Raw genomic sequence first — 27,884 nt, forward strand, 5'->3', positions numbered from 1 at the left:
AATTAATACAGTATTCTTAAACATGCATGAGACAGGTCAAAGTAAAACTCTTACACCTTCAAGTAGTTCCGGGGCAATCTCTAACAACACAATGTTTTTAAAAGTCAGTACTTTCTAGGACACCCTTTAGCACTTTTCACGGCTCTTAAACGGTTGTACCAACTTCTCACAATAAGATGGATCTATTTTCTTCCATTCTTCACTTAAAGCCATTTTCAGATCATCGTTGTTCGAAATTTGGTATTTTCTTATCGCTACTTCAAGTAATGCCATAAACATTCTATCATATTTAAGTCTGCTGACTGTGGAGGTGTCTCGAATACTTTAGGGCAATTATACAGCAGCCACACCCGTACATTATGAGCGTTGTGCTTCGGGTCATTATCTTGGTAATACTTAAATCGATCAAGTATTCCAAGCTTTTGAGCACTATTTCGTAAATGTTCTTTGAGTATATTTAGATACACATGTTGATCCACGGTCCCATCAATAAAAGTCAACTCTCCTGGCCCACTAGCCGACATGCACCCCCAGCCAATTACACTACCTCCACCATGTTTGACACTAGGACGTACATTGCTAGATTTCAACTTCTAATTTGGTTTCCTCTAGACATTAACCTTTCCATCTGATCCGAGGAGATTCTATTTACTTTCATCTGCAAAAATAACGGTCTTCCAGAAGTCAAAATCTTTTTCTATATACTCCTTAACGATGCTCAACCTTTTCTTCACATTAGTTTTGCTAACGAATGTTCTTTTCCTAGCTATTCGTCCATGTCTGTTACTTTTCCTTAGTATAAATCGAATAGTTTCTGGATGTGCTCTCTTGTTGGCATGTTCCTCAGCCATCACAGCCAGTTTCGGAGCACTATTCGCTGGATTTTCCTTCGTCCTACTATCAAACGTTCCTCCCTGAGGTTGAAAATATTTCTCCTACTCACTTTGTCTTTATTTTCAATGCTGCGTGTACTTTTATATCTATGTATAACGCACTGTACAGTTGCATGACTCCTGTTTGCAAGTTTACCAATTTGTCGGAGTGATTTTCCTCTCTTATGGTGAAAAAATCATCAGTTGTCTTCTTTCGACGATTGTCCTCTATGACGCCCCATGATAGCATCGGAAATTGTCTGCACTTCACAACTCTCCACAACAAACTGAATGTCGTGTCGAAACACAAACATACATCATTTGTACTGTCTTCTTATCTACCCGCGTGGGACTGTATGAGTTTCATCTTGACGTGCCCCAGCAACATATAGACAAAGAATCGGTTGTATCTTGCTAAGTTAAGGGATACGCTAACTAGCCTGTGGTGACTTAATAATTCAAGACATACCTTTATTGTTCCACACATAAAATGCGAACATAAATTATTGTCCACATTCCTGTTCATAAACACATTCTAGTTACAGTGGTGTATGAGCTTCACTTTGACTCACTGTATGTAAATGAAATCGTAACGACCGTGTGTCTGTACATTCACTATTTTGGCGAAAACCGTCGTACAGCTATTCGTCGGGGTAACAATGACCATCTACATATTTTTAGCTTTAGTTTCCTGAAAGTCTTAATTTTTACACCCCTCTCCCAAAATCCACATTGCGGCACAATCTGCCAGACAAGCTAGAAAATTAAAATTCGCCAAAGTATACGTTCCGGCCTGTAACCGACGGAAAACTTCCAAGATGTTTACATTTTTCACTTTTTATCCCCGAAGAATATCGAAATATGGAGGCAATTTTAATGACGGAGACAAGTATTATGATGATGACTGGATTCAATGCAATAATTGAAACAGTGGGCTCATGAATACTGCGCAAAATTCAGGATGAATGTTTTATCATTGTCCTACATGCCAAAAGTGACGATCAAAATAAAATTCATAGTGTCGTATTTTACTGCTTAGTATTTCATAATAAATACATTAAGTAACTTACAGGTGTTTATATTTAACAGTCCAAATTACACTATAACCTGGTGCAAGTTACACGCTATCTGTCCAAATTACACGATAACAAATTTTAGAATAAAAATTACTTTTAAACAAATCCTAAATATAATATTAACATTTGTTTTTACCAAAACATTTGATACAATGGACTAATTATCGTGTACAAAATTTGAGAAATTTTCATTACGGTCATTAGAGTTATGGACGTTTAAAGTTAAGTGGTCCAAATTACACGGACTTTCCCTAATAATAATAATAATAATAATAATAATAATAATAATCAGTAAAAGAAGAACGGTTTTACGTTCCACTAACAACTTTTCCGATTATTGCTATACAATCTCATATTCATATAGTTATGTTTACCTGGTGTACTGCTTCAACTTCGTCGCTAAAGTATTTTTCAAAACCGTGAATGTTCTAGATATGACATTCTCTATAAGAAGAAAGAAAGGTAAAGGCTTACTGGTTATTGCGATCCAGGGAGGAAAACGTGAAAGTATTTCTCAGATGTGGGAGGGTTTTACTTTCTTCAAACTCTACACGAGATTGAATAATGTAAAGTTTAACATTAACAAATCTTGAAGACTACTCTAAATAAAAAGCATCATAATCTTACCTTCGCGATCTGGAGCATAACAATTGCGTGTTTTACGTTCTCCAGCAGCACCTGTAACCCACGAAACAATACATAAATCATTACAAGAAACAGGAGTTTCTTACTAAAAAAACCACCACCTTTCATCAATGACCTTTCAATGACTTAGCAAATGTCATGGGTAGTAACCTAACAGCATGTGGGGCCACCTCTGGCCCTGCGAACTGCAGTGAGACGCCGTGGAAGTGAGTCGACAAGTCCCTGGTAGTCCTCTGGACGCAGCTGACATCAAATCGTTTGCAGAGCGGCCGCCAATGCTGGTCTGTTCGTGGGTGCAGGATCCATGGCATGGAGCCTGCGTTCCAGGACATCCCAGATATGCTCGATAGGGTTCATATCGGGGCTCCTGGGTGGCCATGACAGTCGTTGGACCTCCGCTGCATGTTCCTGGAACCATTCCCGGGCGACGTGGGAGCGATGTAGCGGCGCGTTATAATCTTGAAACACCGCAGAACCGCCTGGGCGCTAGTAGGCCAAAAATGGATGGAGATGGTCTCCGAGAAGCTCAACATACCGCGTACCATTCAAAGTCTCTTCCAGAACAACTAGGGGGCCTATTCCATACCAGGAAATTGCACCCCAGACCATAACAGAGACACCAGCGCCCTGGACCACACCTTCGAGGCAGGCGGGATCCATCGCTTCATGTGGTCTGCGCCATATACGGTGCCTCCCATCGGCATGGTGCAGTTGAAATCGTGATTTGTCCGACCACATCACGTTACGCCATTGTTCCAGTGTCCATCCCTGGTGACTGGCGACAAATGCGCGTCGTTGTGCCCGATGACGTTGGGTTAACAGTAGCACCCGTGTGCGGCGCCGGCTCCCATACCCCATTGATCCCATGTTCCAACGGATTGTCCACTGGGAGACGTGTCTATCATGGCCTGTGTTGAACTGAGCCGTGATTTGTTGCACGGTTGACCGTCTGTCACTATTGACAATCCGTCTCAGATGTCGCCGGTCACGGTCATCGAGGTGGCTGGACGGCCGGTCGTTCGCCTGTTGTGGACGGTGACACCCGCATTCAACCATTCACGATACACCCCGGACACGGTTGATCGTGTGAAGCCGAATTCCCGCACCACTTCCGAAAACGCACTTCCCATCCGTCGGGCACCGACCACCATACCCCGTTCGAACGGTGTCAGCTCACGACGACGTTCCATATTACACCTGTCACATGCACAGCCACTGCTCACAAGGTCTCCTATACAACTGCCGCTGGCACAGGGGGCGTGTGGTGCGCAGACAACACACCTGCGCATCAGTGTTCCGCTATCCCATGACATATGCTCAGTCAGTGTATGTTATATCACCATCATTCTACGGAACATAGAATGAGTTTACATGAAAACGTATCGGTATTATCTACATTATTTTTCAACAGACACATAAAATAATCCTGAATTTGGCATACAGCACAATGTACAGAAAGTTCATACAACAGAATCAAGGAGGTAAAACATTTCAAATCAATGTTACGTGACACTTATCCAGATTACATTACTATTGTCCCTAGTAATACACATGTAGTAAATATACATTTGCATCAATGACAGGTAAGACTATTAAATAATGGCATTATCGCCAGTTGGAAATGTGATCCCTTCTACACTTGCTGACACACACGCATAAAATGATCAGCTGAAGTCCCCGAGTACAAGCACGACCGAAATGAAGGGGCATTTTATCCAAGAGATTTATTAGATAATTAATAAAGGAGGTTTGTCTACACCTTGCCAACGAAGGGATGCGCTTTACATGCTTTTAGAACGAGTATAAATGATAAAATACACTATACATTGGCCTTAACGCTGTCAGTAACTTTCATAACACAACAGAACTAATGTGTGTACTGGAGAAATGTATATTGAAGAACAAGGCACAAAATATTTTACTAATAAATGTAATAGCTTGGGACGAGGTATGCTGTACTAAGCTTGATGCTGGTTCTTCCATTATTTGCGTCAGGAAGTGCACATGAATGAAACTAATTCTTAATCTGTTGAACAAACAGTCTAACGACCACCAGATAACCCTACGTTACATCTCTATATTAAAGTCCCAACTCGCTTCACATATCTGCGTCATCTAAAACAATCTGCACACATCTCCTTTCAGTTTAAATGAAATGCTATATTTTTCTTTATTCTCTTCAGTAAAGATCGTTTTCCGCCACGGTTTCCATCTATTACTAACTGCTACTTTCACACACACACACACACACACACACACATATATATATATATATATAAAATAAGAGTTTTGTCTGTACATTGCTCAGAATTTGAAAATAATGGTATTTGTGTATCGGTCATGTCCACAGTAACAAGAAAATGCATTTTTTACTTTTCCGTAATTTCTGTCTGTCTGTATGTATGTATGTATGTATGTATGTATGTATGTACACGCATCACGAAAAAAAGGCTGAAGGGAATTTAATGGAAATCGGTATACACAGTCGGGTAATAAGTCGCTACAATCTAGGCTATAAATAATTTTACTCACGCTGACTGAAACGGTAGCTTAGGGGAAGGCCTAAAATTTAATTCTCAAATATTAAAAGTTATTAGTGGCCATATCTTAATGAAAATCGGTATACAAAGTCGGGGAATAAGTCGCTATAATCTAGGCCATAAATAATTTTACTCACGGTGAATGAAATGGTAGTTAGGGGAAGGTAAAAATTTAATTCTCAAATATTTGTTATTAATAGTGTTATCTTTAACGAAAATCCGTAGGGGAAGTCGAGGAATAAGTCACTACAATCTAGGCCGTAAATAATTGTATTCACGCTGAGAAATATTATACTTTAGGGGAAGGCCTACAATGTAATTCTCAAATATTTATGTTATTAGTCGTCCTATCTTAAAGAAAATCGGTATGCAAAGTCGAGGAATAAGTCGCTATAATCTAGCCCATAAATAATGTTATTCACGGTGAATGAAATGGTACGGTAGTTTACGGATAGGCCTAAAATTTAATTCCCATTTATTTATGCTATTAGTGGTCGTATCGATAAATACTACATAACGAAAGTTATATAGTATTATATTTCCGATCATGTATGTATTGGATTTTGTTACTAAGTCCTTATTAGCGCCGAGTCACGAGAAAATGGATAAACAGGATTTAATGAAAGTCGGTATATAAAGTCGGAGAATAAGGAATTACAGTCTATGTTATAAATTATTTTATTATAAGACGCCCTAATATCACAGAGTCGAAAGAAAACTAAATGTCCAGGCCTACTATATAGAAAGGTCATAAAATTGATCAACAATAGCATTACATTGACCATTGTTGAGATGTGCTTTGTTTTCTGTTGCCACTCATCTCCGATAGATAGGGTTACTGCTGAGTACCGCGTATTTTTTTTAATTTGCCGTACGCCGCAACGAAACAGTTAGGTCTCATGGCGACGATGGGATAGGAAAGGGCTATGAATGTGAAGGAAGCAGCCTTGGCAGCATTTGCCAGGTGTGAAAATGGGAACACACGGAATAACATCTTCAGGGCTGCCGAGAGTGGGGTTCGAATCCACTATCTTCCGGATGCAAGCTCACAGCTGCGCGCCCCTAACCACACAGCCAAATCGCCCAGTCGTACGAGTGTAACAATCTGCCTAAATATTGGAGAGAAATAGCTGTGGAATTAGGTAACTTTCTTCTTTAGCATGCCATTCCTCTGTTTCATAAATTTCCCGATACTACTGGCACGTAACACACTGGTTCATCATAGCATTCGAGCTATCAGTCCCTGCTTTGAGGCACAGATTGGAATGAGAAGTGCGCATATTTAACGGAATATTGGCAGAGAAGTGTTTACGGCTGCCTGCGGCCTGGTCATTCCAGCTCTGAAACTTTGGACTGTTAGATCGGCGCCGTAGTAATGCTCGTTAAAAGTGAGAAAATGTGTAGTTTTTCGTTGTTTTTTTTTTTTGGTTTTTTTTTCAATTTGCTTTACGTCGCACCGACACAGACAGGTCTTATGGCGACGATGGGACAGGAAGTGGCTAGGAGTGGGAAGGAAGCGGCCGTGGCCTTAATTAAGGTACAGCCCCAGCATTTGCCTGGTATAAAAATGGGAAACCACGGAAAACCATCTTCAGGGCTGCCGACAGTGGGGTTCGAACCCACTATCTCCTGAATACTGGATACTGGCCGAACTTAGCGACAGCAGCTTTGATCGAGTATTTTATGTGATAACATTGCTTATAATCGCTACATTCTTACTGACATTTTTTGTAATGACCTATGTTTACTTCAGTTAGGAAAACCACTAATCAGTCTTTCTGAGAATCCCGTAGCGAAGCACGGGTACATCAGCTAGTATATATATTGGTTATCCTTAATTGTACACCATAAAACCCGCGTCCAACTCCCACTCATGAACAGCACCGCTGGCCTATCTACGAGTATATAGTGAACAAAGGATGCAGGGTTTACAGTACAATGAAAACAAACTTACTTCTTGGAGAATACTATAAAGCTAAACTTCAAACTCACTGCATTTTAATATATTGAATCAATGTTCCATGAGTAACAGTAATATCTCAGAAAGTACTGTACAATTATACTCGATACACATGAGTCTATTGAAACAGGGATGCAGTGGCGCCGGAACGCAATGGAACGGAATCTGAAACCTATCTGGAAAGGCGGAGCACATTCTAAAAACTATTTCCCATTTAAATGGCTGAAGATTTTTGTTTTATAAGATGTTAACGTTTTAAATGCCCCGCATTATTTCAATGACCCATAGTGAAGAACTTCTCTAAATAATCAGTACTGACAACTGTATTTCTATCTACACTGATTCATGAAACTTTGGAATGTGTGATAATGACAATTACTTCAAACTTCCAAGTGTGACAAATTTTTATTTTTATACTAACGCAAAAAGTACTAGTCATTTTCAGTAGTGTGACAAGAATCAAAATTATATCATAAGAACCAAGAGATTTTCTTACACATAACACAACTGATATTCAATAATAGATAGTAGCCGAGGAATAATTATAATTAACAACATGAAGCTAAATAGAGCATCGCCTTGGTGATATACATCACGTATGAGTAGTATAATAGGGGGGTTCTGCGGCCGCCTCCGCCTCAGGGCTCCCAGGGGGCCCTCCGCCTCCGCCTCACGGGAGGCCCTCCCAGAGGCCTCCTCCGCCTCCGCTTCCCGAGGGGCCTTCCCAGAGGCCTCATCCGCCTCCCGCGAGAAATTTGAATTGGTAAACAAAGCCAGGTGCTTTTTGACAGCTGTCATCGACAACAACGCATCGCTAACCTCACTGCTGCCATCTTGACGGGCCTAAACCTCAGTGGTACCAACTTAACTAGCACGAGATTTGAATAGGTACACAAATCCACGTGTTTTCTGACAGCCACGTGCTTTTTGACAGACAACAACGCATCGCTAACCTCAGTACTGCCTAAACCTCAGTAGTACCAACTTAACCTCACTAGCGCGAGATTTGAATCGGTAAACAAATCCACGTGCTTTTTGACAGCTGTCATCCGCCATCTTTAAACTACAGAGCACCGTGCTGCCCTCTTTATCGCAGTAGCTGCAAATTCGTCACCTGTCATCCGCAGTGCTGCCTTCTTAACGGGCCTAAACCTTAGTGCTACCAACTTAACCTTACTAGCGCGAGATTTGAATCGGTAAACAAATCCACGTGCTTTTTTGACAGCTGTCATCCACCATCTTTAATCCATAGAGCACAGTGGTGCCCTCTTTAGCTACTTACCTTTGAAATGTGGTGGTGGATAATTTGAAAAATGCTTTTTGACAGCAGCCATCTTTGAGCACTGTGCTGCCCCCTTTGTGGCGGTGGCAAATTCCACGTACTCTTGTTTGGAAACAAACTCACGTGTTTTTTTCTGACACTTGTCATCCGCCATCTTGCATCACAAACCTCACTGCCGCACTCTTTAGCTAGATATCTTTTGAAATGTGGTGGCGGCAATCTGAAAAATTCCATGTGCTCTTGTTTGGAAACAAAGCCACGTGCTTTTTTGACAGCTGTCATCCGCCATCTTTAATCAATAGAGCACTGTGCTGCTATCATGCGGGCAATTTCGTCAGCTGTCATCCGCCATCTAATTCACACACCACCGTGCTGCCCCCTGTAGTAGTGGGCAATTTGAAAAGTTCTGTTAGCTGTCATCCGCCATCTTTAATCAAGAGAGCACCGTGCTGCCATCTTTAGCTAGATACCTTTGAAATGTGGTGGCGGCAAATTGAAAAATTCCACGTGCTCTAGTTTAGTAAACAAACTCACGCGCTTTCTGTCAGCTGTCATCCGCCATCTTACATCGCAAACCTCAGTGCTACACTCTTTAGTTGAAATACGGTGGCGGATAATTTAAAAAGAAAAATTCTACAGCAGCCATCTCTCGACGCTAATTGCACAAGATGGTGGCTATACATGACTCTTTAAAGGTGCTTATGCAAGATGGCCGCTATACATAGGTTCTTATGAGGCGCCCTTGGGATGCTTGCGCAAGATGGCGGTTATACAAGGCTCCTTATGAGACGCCCTATGGATGCTTGCGCAAGATGGCGGTTGCTCTTATGAGGTGGCTTAAGGGTCCTTTCACAAGAAGACTAGAGACGCCCTAAGGATGCTTGCGCAAGATGGCGGACGCAAGATGGCGGCTATACACGACTCCTTATGAGACGCCTTAAGGGTGCTTGCGCAAGATGGCCGCTACTCTTATGAAGAAAGCTACCTTAGAGGCTAACGTGTCATGCTAGTTCGATTCATTTGGGGCTTAAATGCAAAATGTTAAATATCTCGAAAACGGTGCATCGTAGAGCAAAACGGACAAAAAAATTTCTGCCCAATTCCTCGGTTCGCAGTACGAGGAACATGATAACATAAGAAAAACATAGTCTAATGATGAGATCAACGGTTTTGTTCCTACTTAGGCCCTTTGGCATTCGCTCTGTTTAGCTCTATTGAAGCAAGTCTTCGTAACATGATCAGGTCTAGCTATGGTAGAGAGTATAACGTGCCGTGCAGGTTCGATTCATTAAATTTGGGGCTTAAATGCAAAATGTTAAATATCTCGAAAACGGTACATCGTAGAGCAAAACGGATAAAATTTTTCCACCTGTTACCTAGGTTTGCAGTATCAGGAACAAGAAAAACATAGTCTAATGATGAGATCGACGGTTCGATCCCTACTTAGGCCCTTTGGCATTGACAGCTATCTAATTCTACAAGATAGCGGCTATACATAGCTTCTTACGAGGCAGCTTAAGAGCGCTTGCACAAGATGGCTGCTGCTCTTATGAGACTCCCTAGGGGTACTTGCGCAGGGTAGCAGCGACAAGACGGTGAATATACACAGTTCCTTATGATACGGCCTAGAGGTGCTCACACAAGATGGTGGCTGCTCTGATGAAGGAAGCTAGCTTTGCATCGTGCAGGTATCTTTACAGCACTAAACCTCATACCTTTGAAATGTGGTGGCGGGTAATTTGAAAAATTCTACGTGCTTTTTCTTCACAGCAGCTATCTTTGAACAACAGCGGCTATACATAAGCTGTTAAGGCCTCCTCTTATGTCAAGGCATAGCTCTATCGAACAAGTTTAAACCTGCATCGGGATAGCTAGAGTAAGCACGTGCTACAGTGATGACGTCATTATGCATGTTTAGACTTGCAAATCACTAAAGAAACATAACAAGACTAGAATCGAACACTGTACTCTATGCCGTTAACTTTATCATGTGATCGGAACATTGATTGAAGTGTTTAGAACACTAAATAAGTGATCAAAACTAAGATAGAACACTGTACTCGATACAACATGTGTTTAGAACATGTCAGGGGATACCTTTGTTCTAAGAAGATTAGATTACCGCACATTCCTAGTAGGGCTAACAGGCTAAAGGGCTAATGGGCAAAAGGGCTAATGGGCAAAAGGGCTAAAGGGCTAATGGGCTAAAGGGCTAGGGTGCCTCTCCTCTCTTTATCCGGGCTTGAGACCGGCTCTACAACTAGAGGCAGAGTTAACACCCTAAGGAAGGGAGAATGTTGGGAAATCATCTATACGAATATAGCTACTCGATCGACTATATACTACAGATGGATGACTTAGGTGAGGGTAAGCGCTTACTTAATAATACCTACACGACGTAATTCATGCTCTATTTCAAAAATATCTTCTTTGTACTGTGTGTAACCAGCATCATAATAGGCTCTTAGCAGTTGTAAACGTTTTACGAGTACGTTGGGGTCTTTACAGTATCTTATATCTACATAGGGTAACAGAGGCTTGTTGTGAACTTTGAGTCTATATGCAGACAGTTGATGTGTAGGGACTTGTTTTGATGTAATACGTGCTTCAGCAGTAGCGTTTCTAGGTACAAACTTAACTTGTTTCGATAGCGATGAAGCGTTGAAATTTCCTTCTTCTTTACCTTGCATCTCTTCTTGAGATGTTTGCACTGCGACAGAACGTGTAGTAGGCTTAGGAAATGAAGTAAAATCATCAAGCTGTAATGGCAATGAATTTTCTTCTTCTTCTACTTTCCCTTTACTACTGTTTTGATCAACATCATTATCCTTATTATCATAATCATGATCTTGCCTCTCTTTATCTTGAAGTTTGTGCTTAGTTTTTCTTGTTCCTGATACTGCAAACCTAGGTAACAGGTGGAAAAATTTTATCCGTTTTGCTCTACGATGTACCGTTTTCGAGATATTTAACATTTTGCATTTAAGCCCCAAATTTAATGAATCGAACCTGCACGGCACGTTATACTCTCTACCATAGCTAGACCTGATCATGTTACGAAGACTTGCTTCAATAGAGCTAAACAGAGCGAATGCCAAAGGGCCTAAGTAGGAACAAAACCGTTGATCTCATCATTAGACTATGTTTTTCTTATGTTATCATGTTCCTCGTACTGCGAACCGAGGAATTGGGCAGAAATTTTTTTGTCCGTTTTGCTCTACGATGCACCGTTTTCGAGATATTTAACATTTTGCATTTAAGCCCCAAATGAATCGAACTAGCATGACACGTTAGCCTCTAAGGTAGCTTTCTTCATAAGAGTAGCGGCCATCTTGCGCAAGCACCCTTAAGGCGTCTCATAAGGAGTCGTGTATAGCCGCCATCTTGCGTCCGCCATCTTGCGCAAGCATCCTTAGGGCGTCTCTAGTCTTCTTGTGAAAGGACCCTTAAGCCACCTCATAAGAGCAACCGCCATCTTGCGCAAGCATCCATAGGGCGTCTCATAAGGAGCCTTGTATAACCGCCATCTTGCGCAAGCATCCCAAGGGCGCCTCATAAGAACCTATGTATAGCGGCCATCTTGCATAAGCACCTTTAAAGAGTCATGTATAGCCACCATCTTGTGCAATTAGCGTCGAGAGATGGCTGCTGTAGAATTTTTCTTTTTAAATTATCCGCCACCATATTTCAACTAAAGAGTGTAGCACTGAGGTTTGCGATGTAAGATGGCGGATGACAGCTGACAAAAAGCGCGTGAGTTTGTTTACTAAACTAGAGCACGTGGAATTTTTCAATTTGCCGCCACCACATTTCAAAGGTATCTAGCTAAAGATGGCAGCACGGTGCTCTCTTGATTAAAGATGGCGGATGACAGCTAACAGAACTTTTCAAATTGCCCACTACTACAGGGGGCAGCACGGTGGTGTGTGAATTAGATGGCGGATGACAGCTGACGAAATTGCCCGCATGATAGCAGCACAGTGCTCTATTGATTAAAGATGGCGGATGACAGCTGTCAAAAAAGCACGTGGCTTTGTTTCCAAACAAGAGCACATGGAATTTTTCAGATTGCCGCCACCACATTTCAAAAGATATCTAGCTAAAGAGTGCGGCAGTGAGGTTTGTGATGCAAGATGGCGGATGACAAGTGTCAGAAAAAAACACGTGAGTTTGTTTCCAAACAAGAGTACGTGGAATTTGCCACCGCCACAAAGGGGGCAGCACAGTGCTCAAAGATGGCTGCTGTCAAAAAGCATTTTTCAAATTATCCACCACCACATTTCAAAGGTAAGTAGCTAAAGAGGGCACCACTGTGCTCTATGGATTAAAGATGGTGGATGACAGCTGTCAAAAAAGCACGTGGATTTGTTTACCGATTCAAATCTCGCGCTAGTAAGGTTAAGTTGGTAGCACTAAGGTTTAGGCCCGTTAAGAAGGCAGCACTGCGGATGACAGGTGACGAATTTGCAGCTACTGCGATAAAGAGGGCAGCACGGTGCTCTGTAGTTTAAAGATGGCGGATGACAGCTGTCAAAAAGCACGTGGATTTGTTTACCGATTCAAATCTCGCGCTAGTGAGGTTAAGTTGGTACTACTGAGGTTTAGGCAGTACTGAGGTTAGCGATGCGTTGTTGTCTGTCAAAAAGCACGTGGCTGTCAGAAAACACGTGGATTTGTTTACCTATTCAAATCTCGCGCTAGTTAAGTTGGTACCACTGAGGTTTAGGCCCGTCAAGATGGCAGCAGTGAGGTTAGCGATGCGTTGTTGTCGATGACAGCTGTCAAAAAGTACCTGGCTTTGTTTACCAATTCAAATTTCCCGCGGGAGGCCTCTGGGAAGGCCCCTCGGGAGGCGGAGGGGCCCCTGGGAGCCCTGAGGCGGAGGCGTATGAAAATCTAGGAATATTATACTAAAGGACTAAGAAGATAATACTACAAGTGGTACCGTCTTTTTGTTTCTTTTTGATGTATACGTTGGTCCCGCTTGGGTCGGTTTATTCCCTCTGGAAGTCTTGAGAATTAATCAAGTTTATAAAAAGTTAAGTTTAATAAACAGCGAATATCCATTTTATGTACATGAATAAATGTTCCATGAGTAACTGTAATATCTCAGAAATTACTGTACAATTATATTCGATACACATGAGTCTGTTGAAACAGGGACGCAGTGGTGCCGGAACGCAAAGGAACGGAATCTAAAACGGACGGACTGTGAGGTACCTGGAGAAACTACTCATAAAAGAAAGGTTAGTGATGGTGGCCACGTGGTTAGTGTAAGCGATTTAAATTCAGATGCCAGTACTACACCCAACTGTGAATTTAAATTATTTAGCATCTGTAAGTGAATGTTTATATTTATATCCAAAATGCTGGAGTGCCCAACAATCAGAAACTTCCCTGAATGCATACGCTTGGCTAGTTACGAGGGTTAGGGCAAAAGTCATGGCAACTAATTTTTTTCTTGAAAATACCAGTCAGATTGGAAAATGTGACATACACAGACGAAAGGACAAGGTGTTAACTACATGTGTGGACAATGAATAGCACTGAAATATCGTAACATACTAATTTATTACGGTAGTATACAGGGCAACATGGCCTTCCCGGTGCAAAAAAAATACAACACAGTACACATAAAGTTGACATGACAAACCTGGGCCTAAAGACCCTCAAAGTAGTCCCCTGCTACTGACACCACACGCTGCCAATGATGTGGGAGGCGCTGAATGCCATTTGCCTCAGCATTTGCCGTACCATGTGTGAATCGGGTCACCTGTTCTCGCACAGCATTAGCAATGTCCTCTCGTGTTGCAAACCGCCTACCACGTAGTGGTTCCTTAATCTTTCGAATGAGATCAAGTCACAGAGCGAAATGTCGTGAGAGTACGGTGGGTGCTCCAATTCTTCCCATCCCCAACGTCGCAGTAGCTGCCCTACACCCTCAGCTTTATGTGGTTTTGCATTGTCGTGCAGGATTATTGCACTGTCCACAAGATCCGGACGTCTCTCCCGAACGCCACGACGTACCTGTCAAACCAGGAAGTCCCTGTAGTACTCTGCGGTCACTGTTCTGCCATGTGGAACAAAGTGGCAAACAATGACACCCCCGACGTCATACGCGACGATCAGCACCAATTTGACTGGGGAAGGATTCTGACGGACCTTCTGCCTCCTTGGTGATCGAGCATGTCGCCACTCCGCGGACTGACGTTTCAGTTCTGGTTCGTATGCCCTGGCCCGAAATTCATCGATGGCGATTATTCGTGACAAGAATTGATCGTCGTCCTGTTGCCAGCGTGCAAGGTGGTCGGAGCATATTGCATAGCGCACCCACTTTTGAACTTCCGTCAGTGCATGCGGTACCCACCGCGATGCGATTTTGCGCAGTTGCAGCTCATTACGCAATGTGGACGGTGTTTCTCGATGCCACTTGCCCTCTCCAACTCCAGTAGCGTCCATCGTCTGTCTTCATCCAGGAGCTGCTCGATGACGGCACGTGCCACGTCGGTCCGCACACTGACAGGTCGTCCCGAACGTTGCTCATCACTGGTTGACACACGTCCTTGCTGAAACATTCCTACCCACCGTGCTACTGTACGTTATGGTAGGGTATTCCCAAGGGCTTCCACTAATTCACTGTGATATTCCATCGCATTTCCCACTCGGAGAACGGCTATTTTGATGCAAACGCGCTGCTCAAAACGGGTTACTTTCATCTCGCACGACACTCACCAACTGACTGATTTCACAGCCCTCGCTGCGCTACTACCAGCTATCACAGAGCCATCTGTTGTTCTGCATACACACTATGCCTGCAGAACTTCCACACGACACATATACGTTTGTGATCCGTTCACATATCTACAAGAAAAAAAAAGTTGCCACGACTTTTGCCCCAATCCTCGTATAAAAACTCAGAGAACTGGTTGTAAGGTGTGTTAAGAAGTACAAGGAATTGGTTTGGGAACTGAAGAAGAATTAGGGCTCTATATTTGAAACGAATAGGCGAACACTGGGGTTACGTACTGTGGAAGCACAACAGTGGAACAGCAAACATCACTGAGGAACAACATATTTTATCACAGAAAGTCAAAGCCGCAGAGAACAACATCAGAAAAAGTTAACCTTGCAGAAAAGCAACAATTACCACATCCAATTGTCAACAACATAGTAAACAGCACGCAGCAAATACCAACAAGGTTTTCCGTACAGCAGACAGGGTCACAAAAATGCATTTGATATAATAAATACCCTGATTTAATAGATCAACGGGTAGCCAATGGACTCGATATGGGCAAATGACTCCAAAGTCGTTCGGCAGGCGCCTGTATAATAAATTGTATCAGTTCAGAAATGCAAATAAAAAATGCTATACAGGGAAATAGTTGCAGCCTATTTGTCAGATTTTATAGATGAACCCACAACAATATCTTCACCAGTTTAATAGTATATATCAGTGCATCTCTCAGTGGTAAATTGTTGGAAGTGGAGTCTGCTTCTTCCGGGAGTAAAGTGAATAACCTCCTTAACTGCTTATATTCTAGTGGTCTCTCACAGGAATGTTTTGCAAAAAATTCGACTGGTGTATGCAGTGATGATGCGAGTTCTATGATGGATAGAAGATATGGTGCGCTGAAATTACCGAGTCAGAAGTACCCTAATATTATCATGTGGCATTGTCTGTGTCATAAAATAGATCAGAGTGTTGGTAATACCGTAAACTCAGTGTCAGGATTGAATTAAGTTGAGAGATTCATGGATAAAGTTTATTCATTGTACCATAGAGGCCTCAAAAATCAGTATCAACTATAGGCCTGTGCAAACGAACTCGGACTGCAAATAGCAAAAGTAGGGAGAATTTTATCTGAGCGCAGGGTAGCTTTATCTCTCAGAGCTGTTGAGGCAACTGCGAAGAGTTACAAAGGTCTCTATGGACATTTTCTAATGGCATCAGATGATCAGAATCGCAGTTCTAAAGAGCGTTTAATATATACAGGTCTCTGTTCTCACATTTGTTCACAAGAGTTTGTGTTTAATCTAGCATTACGGACTGAAGTTTTTGATGAAGTTACAATAATTTCAGAGTATTTGCAGAAAGATTCTACTAATCTAATTGATGTCTACAGAATAATTCATAGAAGTATTCGTGCTATTGAAATAATGAAAGAATGTCCTGGAAAATATTTGAGGAAAGCTGAAATTGCCATACAAGATGGAAATTTTCGAGATGTCCCACTTATAAAAGGCAAATTTCTCTGGTGAAAGTAAATAATGATATATTTTTCGATAGACTGTCTGGAAATCTGAAATATAGATTGCTGAGAACAATTTCCTCCAACTGTAATTCTGAAAGTGTTACTGCCAATACATCAGGGTTCAAAGACTAATTGAATTAATCCACGTATTGGAACCTTCTACATGGCCAGTAAATGTAGATACTCGGTGGCTTGAGGGAGAGAACAAATTTGCACAACTATGTGAACGATTCTGCATACAATTCGACACAGTTCCTGAAGACTTTAGAGATTGAAAGATTCTGCATACCATTCGACATAGTTCGTGAAGACTTTAAGGATTTCATGGACAGTAATGGTTAATGCGTGAAAGACAAGTTGAATATAGCGAAAATTGCTATATCAACATAGCCATTGTGAAAGGGGATTTAGCGCTTTGAGTGTCACCATGAGACCGTCCAGGAACCGTCTTTTGATTGAAAATATATATAGTTTGACATGTAGAGCCACCAGTTCACTTGCGGGATCCAACAACTTATGTACAAGACTGGTTGCTGAACCATAGGAAGACTGATGACACGAGAATCAGACAGCGTCAGCTTCAAGAAAATGAAAGATAGAAGACTCTTGGGAAGTTCTTTTGACTGTGAGTGTTTGAATGTTATGGTTGTTTGGAAATAATTTTTCATATTAATTGTTCATAACAAAGACTCCGCATCATTACGTTATTTTAGGTGGAACTCCATTATAAGTCAGATAAGTTGGTATTGAATATTATGTGAATTTAAAAATTATCTTCATTAATGATTTGCTATTATTATTATTATTATTATTATTATTATTATTATTATTATTATTATGATTATTTAGCACATACTCTAGAAATGAGTACGATATACAATCACTGACAGTGCTAGTGGCAAAAATATCTTAATACGGAAACCAGTTACAACTTACAAAACTATTTGATATAAATGATCATCCCTTGAATTAAGTTAACTTCTTTTTCTACCGCTTTTCCCACACCTGTGGGGCCGCGGGTACGAACTGCGTCGCACATGTGATTTGGCCCTGTTTTACGGCCAGATGCCCTTCCTGATGCCAAACCTATATGGAGGGATGTTATCACTATTGCGTGTTTCTGTGGTGGTTTGTAGTGTGGTGTGTTGCATAAATATGAAGAGGAGAGTGTTGGGACATGCACTAACACACAGTTCCCCAGCTAGAAGAATTAATCAAGAGGCGATTAGAATCCCCGACCCGGCCGGGACTCGAACCCGGGACCCATTGAGCCGAAGGGCAGTACGCTGACCATTCAGCCAATGAGTCGGACCCTTGAATTAAGTTAACAAAGCACAATGATTATTTTAATGTTTTACTATAGCTGTGCTGTGCACTTTTCTTGTCCTTCTGATTTTGCATCTTCTTAAAATAAACACTGGTATTTTAGGACATTAAAATACAACTAATATAATGCAATTATCTTTCAGTTTCAAATGGTCCAAACACCTTCTAAGCAACCCGTAACACGCATGTTCATATTCAATTTTGTCGTTTTTCGAGTGAGCCTGAAACGTATTTCTCTTACCACTGCAACCCTGCATTGAAACCACCTTCAGACCAAGTATAGTATGTTTGTCAAAGTGAGGCATATTTTATTTGCGATGGTATTAAGAATTCGGATGACCTGTATTAATCTACAGCCCCTCGAGTAGCAAGAGAATGGAGAATTGTTTGTACTGGGTCACCTACGGAAGATGTGGAAAGGGCAATAAGATTAAATCATATAAAATTTCTGTTCTTGATCAAAGAAACTACAAACAGTATATTGTAAAATGTTAAAAAATTATATAAAACGCCTGCTCTTACCCAAGCCAATATATTGTAAAAGAGTAACAAAATGAATTAAGGGTAGGGGCTGTCTTAAAAACAGAGGAGGCGCAATATTGCAGCCTGGTGATTCACTTGACCGCACGAAAATGAACATCGTAAAATAGTTTAGCGTCAAAACGTGGACAATTAAAAATATACCTCAATATTCAGTCTTGATGAACTCAGCGATTAAGTACTAGGGTGATTAGCCGAGAGGGCAGGCATTACGAACCTCGTGATCACCTGTCGAGAGCGTCATCGCTGTCTTTTTTTTTTATTTGTTTTACGTCGCACGACATAGATAGGCCTTATGGCGACGATGGGATAGGAAAGGCCTAGGAATGGGAAGGAAGCGGCCGTAGCCTTAATTAAGGTACAGCCCCAGCATTTGCCTGGTGTGAAAATTGGAAACCACAGAAAAACCGTCTTCAGGGCTACCGACAGTGGGGTTCGAACCCACTATCTCCCGAATACTGGATAGTGGCCACACTTAAGCGACTGCAGCTATCGAGCTTTGTCGCTCTCTTTTCAGAGCTAGTTTATGTCTCAGATCGAGATAATATATTAAGTAGATAGACGTATGTCTCCTCTTCCATAATCCAAGTTCGAACTGAATATACTGTAATATCAATGAGATCGCGAGCTTCAATTTGTTGGTTATATCTCTGTAACGAGGTTAGTTAAAGGCATACTGCCTCATTTAGTTCACATCAAGTATATTCAACATAATTTCTTCATCTGAAAATTACCCGTTCTCTCCTTTTTTTTTACAATTTGCTTTACTTCGCACCAACACACACATGTCTTTTGGCGACGATGGGACAGGAAATGGTAAGGAGTTAACAGAGAAATAAAAGAGAATAGGAAGGAGGTGCAGATTACAAAGAAACAGAGTTAAGAATGAATGAGGGAGTAAGGAAAGAATTTTTATGCTATTTGCTTTACGTCACACCGACACAGATAGGTCTCATGTCGACGATGGGGCAGGAAAGGGGTAGGAGTGGGAAGGAAGCGGCCATCACCTTAATTAAGGTACAGCCTAGCATTTGCCTGCTGTGAAACGGGGAAACCACGGAAAGTAATTTTCGGGGCTGTTGACAGTGGGGTTCGAACCCACTTGTAACAATTTGATGACTACCAATAAATATAATCATGAACAAAAATATATAAATAAATAACAATAAAAAACATAAAATACTTGAAATAAATTAAATTCATAAAAATATTTAATCGAAATGTCCGTAGTATGGGCGCCAGAGTTCACCAGAATGGATCCCTCGAATTTAGATAGAGCATGATAATTCTTTATATCCCAGGGCGTGTAAATAATGCTGCGTACTGGTACATCTTCTTCAGGCCTTACCTGACCTTCTGAAAACGACTAAATAGGTAGGAACTGCACCTAGGTTCATCAATAACTCCACTGATTATAAAATATCTAACTATATTCTCAATAAAATCCGTGCAGGAGCACCTCATCAACACACCAAAATACACTTACAATACACAAACAAAATAGCTGGAAGACTCCATGTTTACAACAATAATGAAAACAGTGGGAAAACGAAAGCGAGAACTAAGCCACCATTTATAGTTAGTTCGTTGAACAATGTACATATATGTAAATAAGAACCCTTCACTCTTTCTATATCAATATGACTTGCCGATTCTCATAATCGGCACTTATAACATCACACAGATACTGTACCTCGTAATACTGTGTTCACAGACTTTAACACTTGTTGTAAAGATATATACATTTGAGCAACACACAATTGTCGAACCTAAACATAAATTATGGAAAGTCTGAGATAGCTTTCACCAACATATAATGCCGGCCGCCACAAGTGCTACAATACTCAATGCGTAAGCACTCCACAATTTGTCGATCAGCCACTTTCCACGAACATAACAAGACTACGTTCCACGAACGTTTGAAGTCCAGTCCAGTATAGTGCAGCAGTCTCACTCCAGTACCGTGTATCAGCACTACTTCATTCCCGTACAGTCTGTCCGCACTACTTCCTTCTCGTACAGTGTGTCAGTTGTGGTTCGTTCCGCTGTAATGTCGAACTATATAAAGACCTCATCTCTCACATGATTCGCCGAGATTGATCCTTGCCAGATAATTATGAGTGATCCTCTTGTCAAGACCATGCCCTGAACTTCTTCTTGCTCCAGAGACATAAACAAACTCTCGGGTTTTTCACATGAGTCATAGAACTTTCCTAGTTCAACAAGCTCATCTCATCAGACACTGGGATACCCGCATGAGTCATACAAATTACCAGAGTCCAATATAGCAAGGTATTCCCACTCGTTGTTCAAAACAAATTACTCATACTACATATATGGAGATCTCCCAGCTTACAAATATAAATGACAAAATACACAAAGGAAATATTGACGATAATAATAATAATAATAATAATAATAATAATAATAATAATAAATATAATAATAAATCGAATACTGACAATAATATCTCCCATTTCTACATGTAGTGTGAAGGTGTGATATATGTACTATCACACACTATCTCTCGAATGCAAGCTGACAGCTACGTGCCCCAAACGGCGTAACCACTCGCTAGATTAGAAAACTACTGAAGATATATTTATACTGAATTATTCAAGCTATTTAGGCCTTATCGTTAGTGAAATTACCAGCCTACCTCCCAGAGCTGCCGTCCGTCCAGTTTTCGCCAGGACTGTCACGGAATGTAACACATTGTCCTCATTCCCCCACAGAGGGCTCCGGGACATACTTTTGTCCCGTCTTACATTGACTTTGAACTTACTGTGAAATGCGCTACTGACATAGAAATTATGCACAGCTGCCGGAGACATTCACAGTTGGCCGGTAGAATGAAGGAATGCTGAGCGCGTTATCTCTTCCAAATCCTCCTGGCTCACTGAATGGCTAGCCTGCCGGAACGCGGTACTCAGCAGTTCTGCGTCATTGTCAATCGAAGTAGCCAGTTCTAGGCCACCAGTGGTAAATACAAATTTAAACATTTTCAAGCATTTCACACAATGCATTTTTCGTTAACACTATCAGTTTTGCTATGCAGTGAAGCATATCAACAGGCACAACGTTTCGTCGTTTATCCGCTGACAAGGAAGATGAGGACGATCCAAGTATCCCTTCAAGTTCTGCTCTGTCTACAAAGCAGGCACCTCACACACTGCCACCGAAAAAGAAACTTAAATGGTACACTTCTTTGAACAAAGGCTGTTTGTAATACAAGGCCTTTGCATAATGGCTTTTTTTGCTAGTGGCCTTACGTCGCGCCGACACAGATAGGTCTTATGGCGACGATGGGATAGGACAAGTCTAGGAGTTGGAAGGAAGCGGGCGTGGCCTTAATTAAGGTACAACCCTAGCATCTGCCTGGTGTGAAAATTGGAAACCACGTAAAACCATCTTCAAGGCTGCCGACAGTGGGATTCGAACCCACTATCTCCCGGATGCAAGCTCACAGCCGCGCGCACCTAACCGCACGGCCAACTCGCCCGGTACCTAATGGCTTATGAAGGAAACCACCTTGACAGCAAATAATTTCTTCCGTCACATTTTTCATATAATTTGAGAGCAAAAGAATTGAAGTCGATCATAAAAATCGGCAAAACACGTCATGTAGGATTTGCAATAGCGTAAACTCAAACTATATGTACTTTCCTTGCGAAGAAAAAGGAGACATCAGAAGAGGATGCTACCACACGAGCAGGAGTTGCATCTTTCGATTACAGCGTGAAATAGGCCGAAGTTACAACCCAATGGAATGCCAAATGAAATTGAACAATGCTCTGTTTGCCGACAGTAAGAGAGCAGCAAAAATGTCATGCTGTAAAAACCAAGCCAACTTCTATTTCTCGAAATGTTCTTGGTCCATTTAGTCAAGACGTTCGTAAGAGAACTTCACGAGGCAATTCATTTTTCTGTGTTTTCTGATGCATCAAATCGAGGTAATATAAATACTTTTCCTTATGTAGTGAAATATTTTGATGGGAACACGGAATTCGGCAAAGAATCCTTGACTTTTATGAAGATCCGCAAGAGACTCACGAATACGTTTTCTGTGCTGTAGAGATTAAGGAAGCTAATGGCTTTCACTTGAACCAGGTAAGTGCATACAACGCTGAAAATGCATCTGTGAATTATGGCAAGAACAATTCCGTTTTTGTATTACATTAAAAAAATACCCTGAAAGCAATTTGCAGCTGCCCTGTATATCTACAGCGAGTTTGGTTTTTCCAGCGCCAAATGTTGCATCTCTGAAGAATTTGCTGAATTTGTTGCGATTCAGCTCAAGGAAATCCTGTAATATGGCCTCACACGATGGCTGTCTTTGCTTCTTGAAATTAAAAGAATTGTATACTGCTCTCCTACCATCATATATTTTGTCAAAGGCTGAAGAAGCCTGTTCTAAATCAATCTGGCAGTTTACAGCCCCAAATGGACAGTATGGTGCTGAAACTGACTATTCACATTCTGAGCGCTAACTACCATTTCTTCAACACATTTTGCCTCTATGAGAAACAGCTGTCAGGGAACTGGACAACTCAATTGCTTGTGTTCAACTGGGCAGAATTTTAAGAGAGATCTCAAGAGCAAACTAGAGAGCAGAATAAAAATAATTTATTTGGAATGAAAGTTCATGAAATCCTTGAAAAATTCACAGAAGTTGAGAGGTTAAGTTTTGAAATCAATGCAGAATGTTCTATTCAAATATGCATCAAATATCAATAGCCTGCAATGATTTCCCGGTTTTGGTGAAACTAGGTGGTTCATATGGAAAACGATGCGCTGATTTCGGAAACACCAACCATTTCGGCACAACATGTACATATTTTCTGTAATTAGATATTTTGTATATATCGATGTTCGAGGTTTAAGGAAATTTGAACTAATTTAATTATGTTCCAAAATTTTTTACCAGACGTAAAAAATGAAATGGCGTATGGCTTTTAGTGCCGGGAGTGTTCGGCTCGCCAGGTGCAGGTCTTTCGATTTGACGCCCGTAGGCGACCTGCGCCTCGTGATGAGGATGAAATGATGATGAAGACGACACATACACACAGCCCCCGCGCCAGAGAAATTAACCAATGATGATTAAAATTCCCGACCCTGTCGGGAATCGAACCCGGGACCCCTGTGACCAAAGGCCAGCACGCTAACCATTTATCCATGTAGATGGACGTCAAAATACGTGAACAGCGCTAATATTAGTAGGTATAATTCAGTGAAAAAATAGGAATGTAAAATTCTTATATTATGCAAATTTACGAAAATATGAACATAATTGTATCGCATCCAAAAAATATTGCCATTCGTAACAACATAATATATGGAAAAAAGTACAACGGGGTAAGTCACCCGCAGCACTCGTAAGGGAAAATGTATTGGATTTATTGTATGCTTTGGAAACTTTATAGTGTATTAGAAAATAACAAATAGAAAAAACGAACCTACGCAGAGAATATTTTCGTGAAACGAAACACCCGACGTAATATTCTCCGGTTTATAAGTGTTTCATAGGCCGGTTACACACACGGCGGATTTTTCCGAGCGGATTATTTTGGTCGGAGATTTAACTGTCACCGCTGGGCGGAAAAATTTCCGTCGTACGAGTAGGTGCAGTGTAGTTTCGGAAAACAACCCACTTCCTCATCAGATGTTCAAATTATTGATTGCTTGTGTAGTTGGAAATGAACTAAGAGCAGCTTCCCGCTCTTAAACTTCTCTGTAGGGTGAAAAAGACTGTTAAAGGACATCTGGTGGTTCGGTGATTGTTTTTTGTCTAAAGCCTTTAAAATTTCCAAACCAAATTCATCCATTTTCTTGTGTTTCCTCCGTGGTTGACTAGGAAGTGCTGTTTCCTTTGTTGTATTACTTAGGCCTTCTTCTTGTACTGTGTGATCTGTTTGTTACGACGTGCCGTCATTGTTGTCTTCTACAACGAAACTATCTGTGCTGTCTGCGTCTTGGTATATTTTCTTTAAGAACTGCAGTTCGTCATTGAATATGTATTTTCGTTTCTTGGTAGCTTGTGAGCCAGTAATTTTCTTGCCTTTAGCATGCTTTTCAGCCTTGGCGAAGGCGTCACGTAGATGTTTCCAACGTTTAATAACTTCCTCACCTGCAAAAAAATGTAGCCTACCGTCTGACATTGACTTCATAATTGGTTTTTAATTTTCAGATGCCTAGCAAGTGGATGTACTTTCACCGACTTTCATTATTCTTTCAGAGTAGGAATCTCAACAGCAAGGGTGTTACTTATAGATGTCTATCAAGCAGTGTGGGAGGTTATGAGAAATGAGTGCATGTCTCCCCTTACAAAAGAAACGTGGTAATCAATAGCAAATGGATCTGAACACAAAGCAAACTTTCCCCATTGTATAGGGGCAGTAGATGGGAAACACGTCCGCACCGTTCAGTACAATAAAAAGTGGATCTATGTTTTTTAATGATGAAGACTACCGTTCAATTGCGTTAATGGACATTGCAGATAGTAAGTACCGATTTGTTTTTGTGCATGTTGGTAGTTATACTAAGGACCGTGACTCATCGTTCTTTAAACAGACTCAGCTGTGGAAATTAATAGAAAGTAGTTCAAAAAATCTACCTGATGAAAAGTGTCTACCAGGCACAGGAAGTTCGAAAGTGCCATACTTTTTTTGTTGGTGATGCAGCATTTGGGCTACACAAACATTTGCTAAGGCCTTATGCTGGGAAACATTTAACAGGCGAAAAGAGAATATTCAACTATCGGTTGTGTCGAGCAATAAGATACATAGGATGTACTTTCGGTATCCTCAGCAACAAATGGAGAATATTCCATCGACCCTTTAATGTTCAACCACAATTTGCTAATGATATTGTTAAAGCCTTCATAATTATGTATGGGATAGAGATGGTTACATTGTTGAGGATACAAGGTCAATTGTAGGAATGGAAGATATACCAGGAGAGAACACTACAAGAGGAAGCCTAAAGCAAACGATGTGAGAGACATTCTATGTAGATATGATATAGGCTTCTGGGCTTATGCCGTGTCAAGAAAATAAGGTGAAATTCTTTACGTTTCACAGAGAACTGTGCTCTGCGTCATGAGAAGAAAATCTCGACTGTCCACGAGAAAGGCTTCTTAAACAATGAGCTTTGAAATTTAGACGTTATAACAGAAGTGGAAATGGTACGTTCATTCGTCACCAGATGGTTCCCCGGACGCGGTACAGCGCCAGCGTTCGAAGCGGAAGCTGATGGAACTATCGGAATCAGTCTAGGAGGGTCACATAACGTGTACGTAACATATGACATTGGCAGGTGTATGACATTGACACAAGCCTGGAATGAATAATCTGGGGATGGGGAACGTACGAATTTGGAAAACACCGAGAGGAAATAACAATAGTGAAGGGACAGGGAAGGGAACTGCCTACGTAAATCCTTAATGGCTGGCGACCAGGTATTACTTAATTGATAGCCAGTGTCCCTATTTAAATCGTTAGGATTTCTACGTACTTCCACAGCTTCCCGTATAATCCTGGACGTGTAGTGTCTAGTGTGGGTAAGAGCTCGAGCATCTTGGAACATGACATCATGACCCGACGATAGTGTGTGCTCAGCTACTGCTGATTTGTCCGGCTGGTTGAGACGAATATTACGTTCATGTTCCTTGATACGGGTACCAATGGACCGGCATGTTTGGCCGATGTATACCTTACCACAAGTACAGGGAATTTCGTATACCCCAGAATGTAAAAGTGGGGACAATTTGTCCTTGGTTTTACCCAGACTGTGAGCAATATTGGTGGCGGTGTCAAACACGGTTTTTGTATTCTGTTTGCGGAGGACCTTGGCAATTCGAGCTGTAGTGTTGTGAATGTAAGGCAAGTAGGCAGTTCCGTTCACTTCTTCCTTCTGGAAGCTTTGCTTGGTCGTTTCTCTGGGATGCAGGGCTCTATGAATCTGCAAATCGCTGTAACCATTGCCCTTGAACGTGACTTTGAGCGTGTCCATCTCCACCTGGATAACTGATGGCTCACAAATTCGTCTCGCCCTCTTGGCGAGTGTTGTGAGAATGCCTTGTTTTGTGCTGGATGGTGGTGAGAATCTGCATGAAGATAGCGATTTGTGCGGGTAGGCTTAAGATAGACGGAATGTCCTTAGGAGCCATCCGGTTTCTTTCTTAATAGAACATCCAAGAAAGGAAGGCATCCGTCCGACTCCATCTCCATAGTGAATTTAATTAAAGGATGTTGCTTATTTAGGTGGTTTAGAAATAGATAAAGTTTCTCAGGACCTTCTGTCTAGACCACAAATGCAACATCAACATACCTCCACCATATCATAGTTTTGACGGGCGCCGAAGCAATAGCCTCCTCCTCAAAATGCTCCATAACGAAATTAGCCACTACGGTCGAAAGTGGACTTCCCATAGCCACTCCGTCCGTCTGTTCGTAAAAATTCCCACCCCACAAGGAATAGCTCGAAGTCATGCAGTGGTAAAATAGCTTAGTAATGTCCTCAGGGAACAGGTGTTCAATGAGAGACATGACCGAGTCAATCGGCTGTTTAGTGAACAAGGACTCCACATCGAAACTCACCAAAAGTGCATTAGGTTGAACGGTTATGGTTGAAAGCTTGTTGACGAAATAACGAGAGTCCCTGACGTATGATTCAGTACGTCCTTTGTGTGGCTGAAGCAATTTGCTTAGGTATTTAGCCAGAGTATACGTAGGAGAACCTTTCGCATTAACAATAGGTCTGAGGGGAACATCTTTTTTATGGATCTTAGGCAGTCTATATAATCTTATGTTGGTGGCACTTCATCCTCCGGGACAGATGTTTAGCCTCCGCTTTTGGAATTGAAGATTGCCTTAAGAGCTTCACGGTGGTGTTGGACACACGAGTGGTGGGGCCACGTGAGCTCAGTCTGTAAACAGGCTCTGACAATATAGCCGAGATCTTGTTCTTATATTCGTCAGTGTCCATAACCACCGTCGCATTACCCTTATCAGCTGAGAGAATGGTCAGTTCAGAATCATCTCCAAGTTCCTTCAGAGCTCTCCTCTCGACTCTTGTTAAATTGGGTGCGGGTGCAACAGCGGACCTTATGAGTCTCACACATTTCTGTCGTAACTCCTCAGCTTCATCCGTAGGTAGTTTGTGGATGGCTGCCTCAACGGAAGTAATTAACTCCTCAGTGAGAATTTTACGGGCCGTGAAAGCATCAATGGCAACATTCTATGTAGATATTTTGTTTCAAGTGTAGGGTTTCCTGGCAGATGTCCAAGATGTAACGATAATTTTGAAAGGTTTTTCTTGTTATAATTTTTATCTAATTGCAAACTATTGTCGTACCCCTAGCAGTAAGATACAATCCTAATTAAAATAC

General features: G+C 41.5%; 1 protein-coding gene across 2 annotated transcripts in view; it reads right to left on the minus strand.

The window, feature by feature from the left end:
* Positions 1-27,884, minus strand: part of LOC136864045 (oxysterol-binding protein-related protein 9) — an 830,446-nt gene that overhangs the window by 509,604 nt on the left and 292,958 nt on the right. For both annotated transcript variants that reach the window (XM_067140573.2, XM_067140572.2), the window contains exon 5: positions 2,576-2,626. In XM_067140573.2, coding sequence (XP_066996674.1) covers positions 2,576-2,626 — 51 coding nt within the window. The remainder of the gene's footprint in view (positions 1-2,575; positions 2,627-27,884) is intronic.

The sequence above is a fragment of the Anabrus simplex genome, chromosome 2 (genome assembly GCF_040414725.1).
Source record: "Anabrus simplex isolate iqAnaSimp1 chromosome 2, ASM4041472v1, whole genome shotgun sequence".
NCBI classification, from domain to species: Eukaryota; Metazoa; Arthropoda; class Insecta; order Orthoptera; family Tettigoniidae; genus Anabrus; species Anabrus simplex.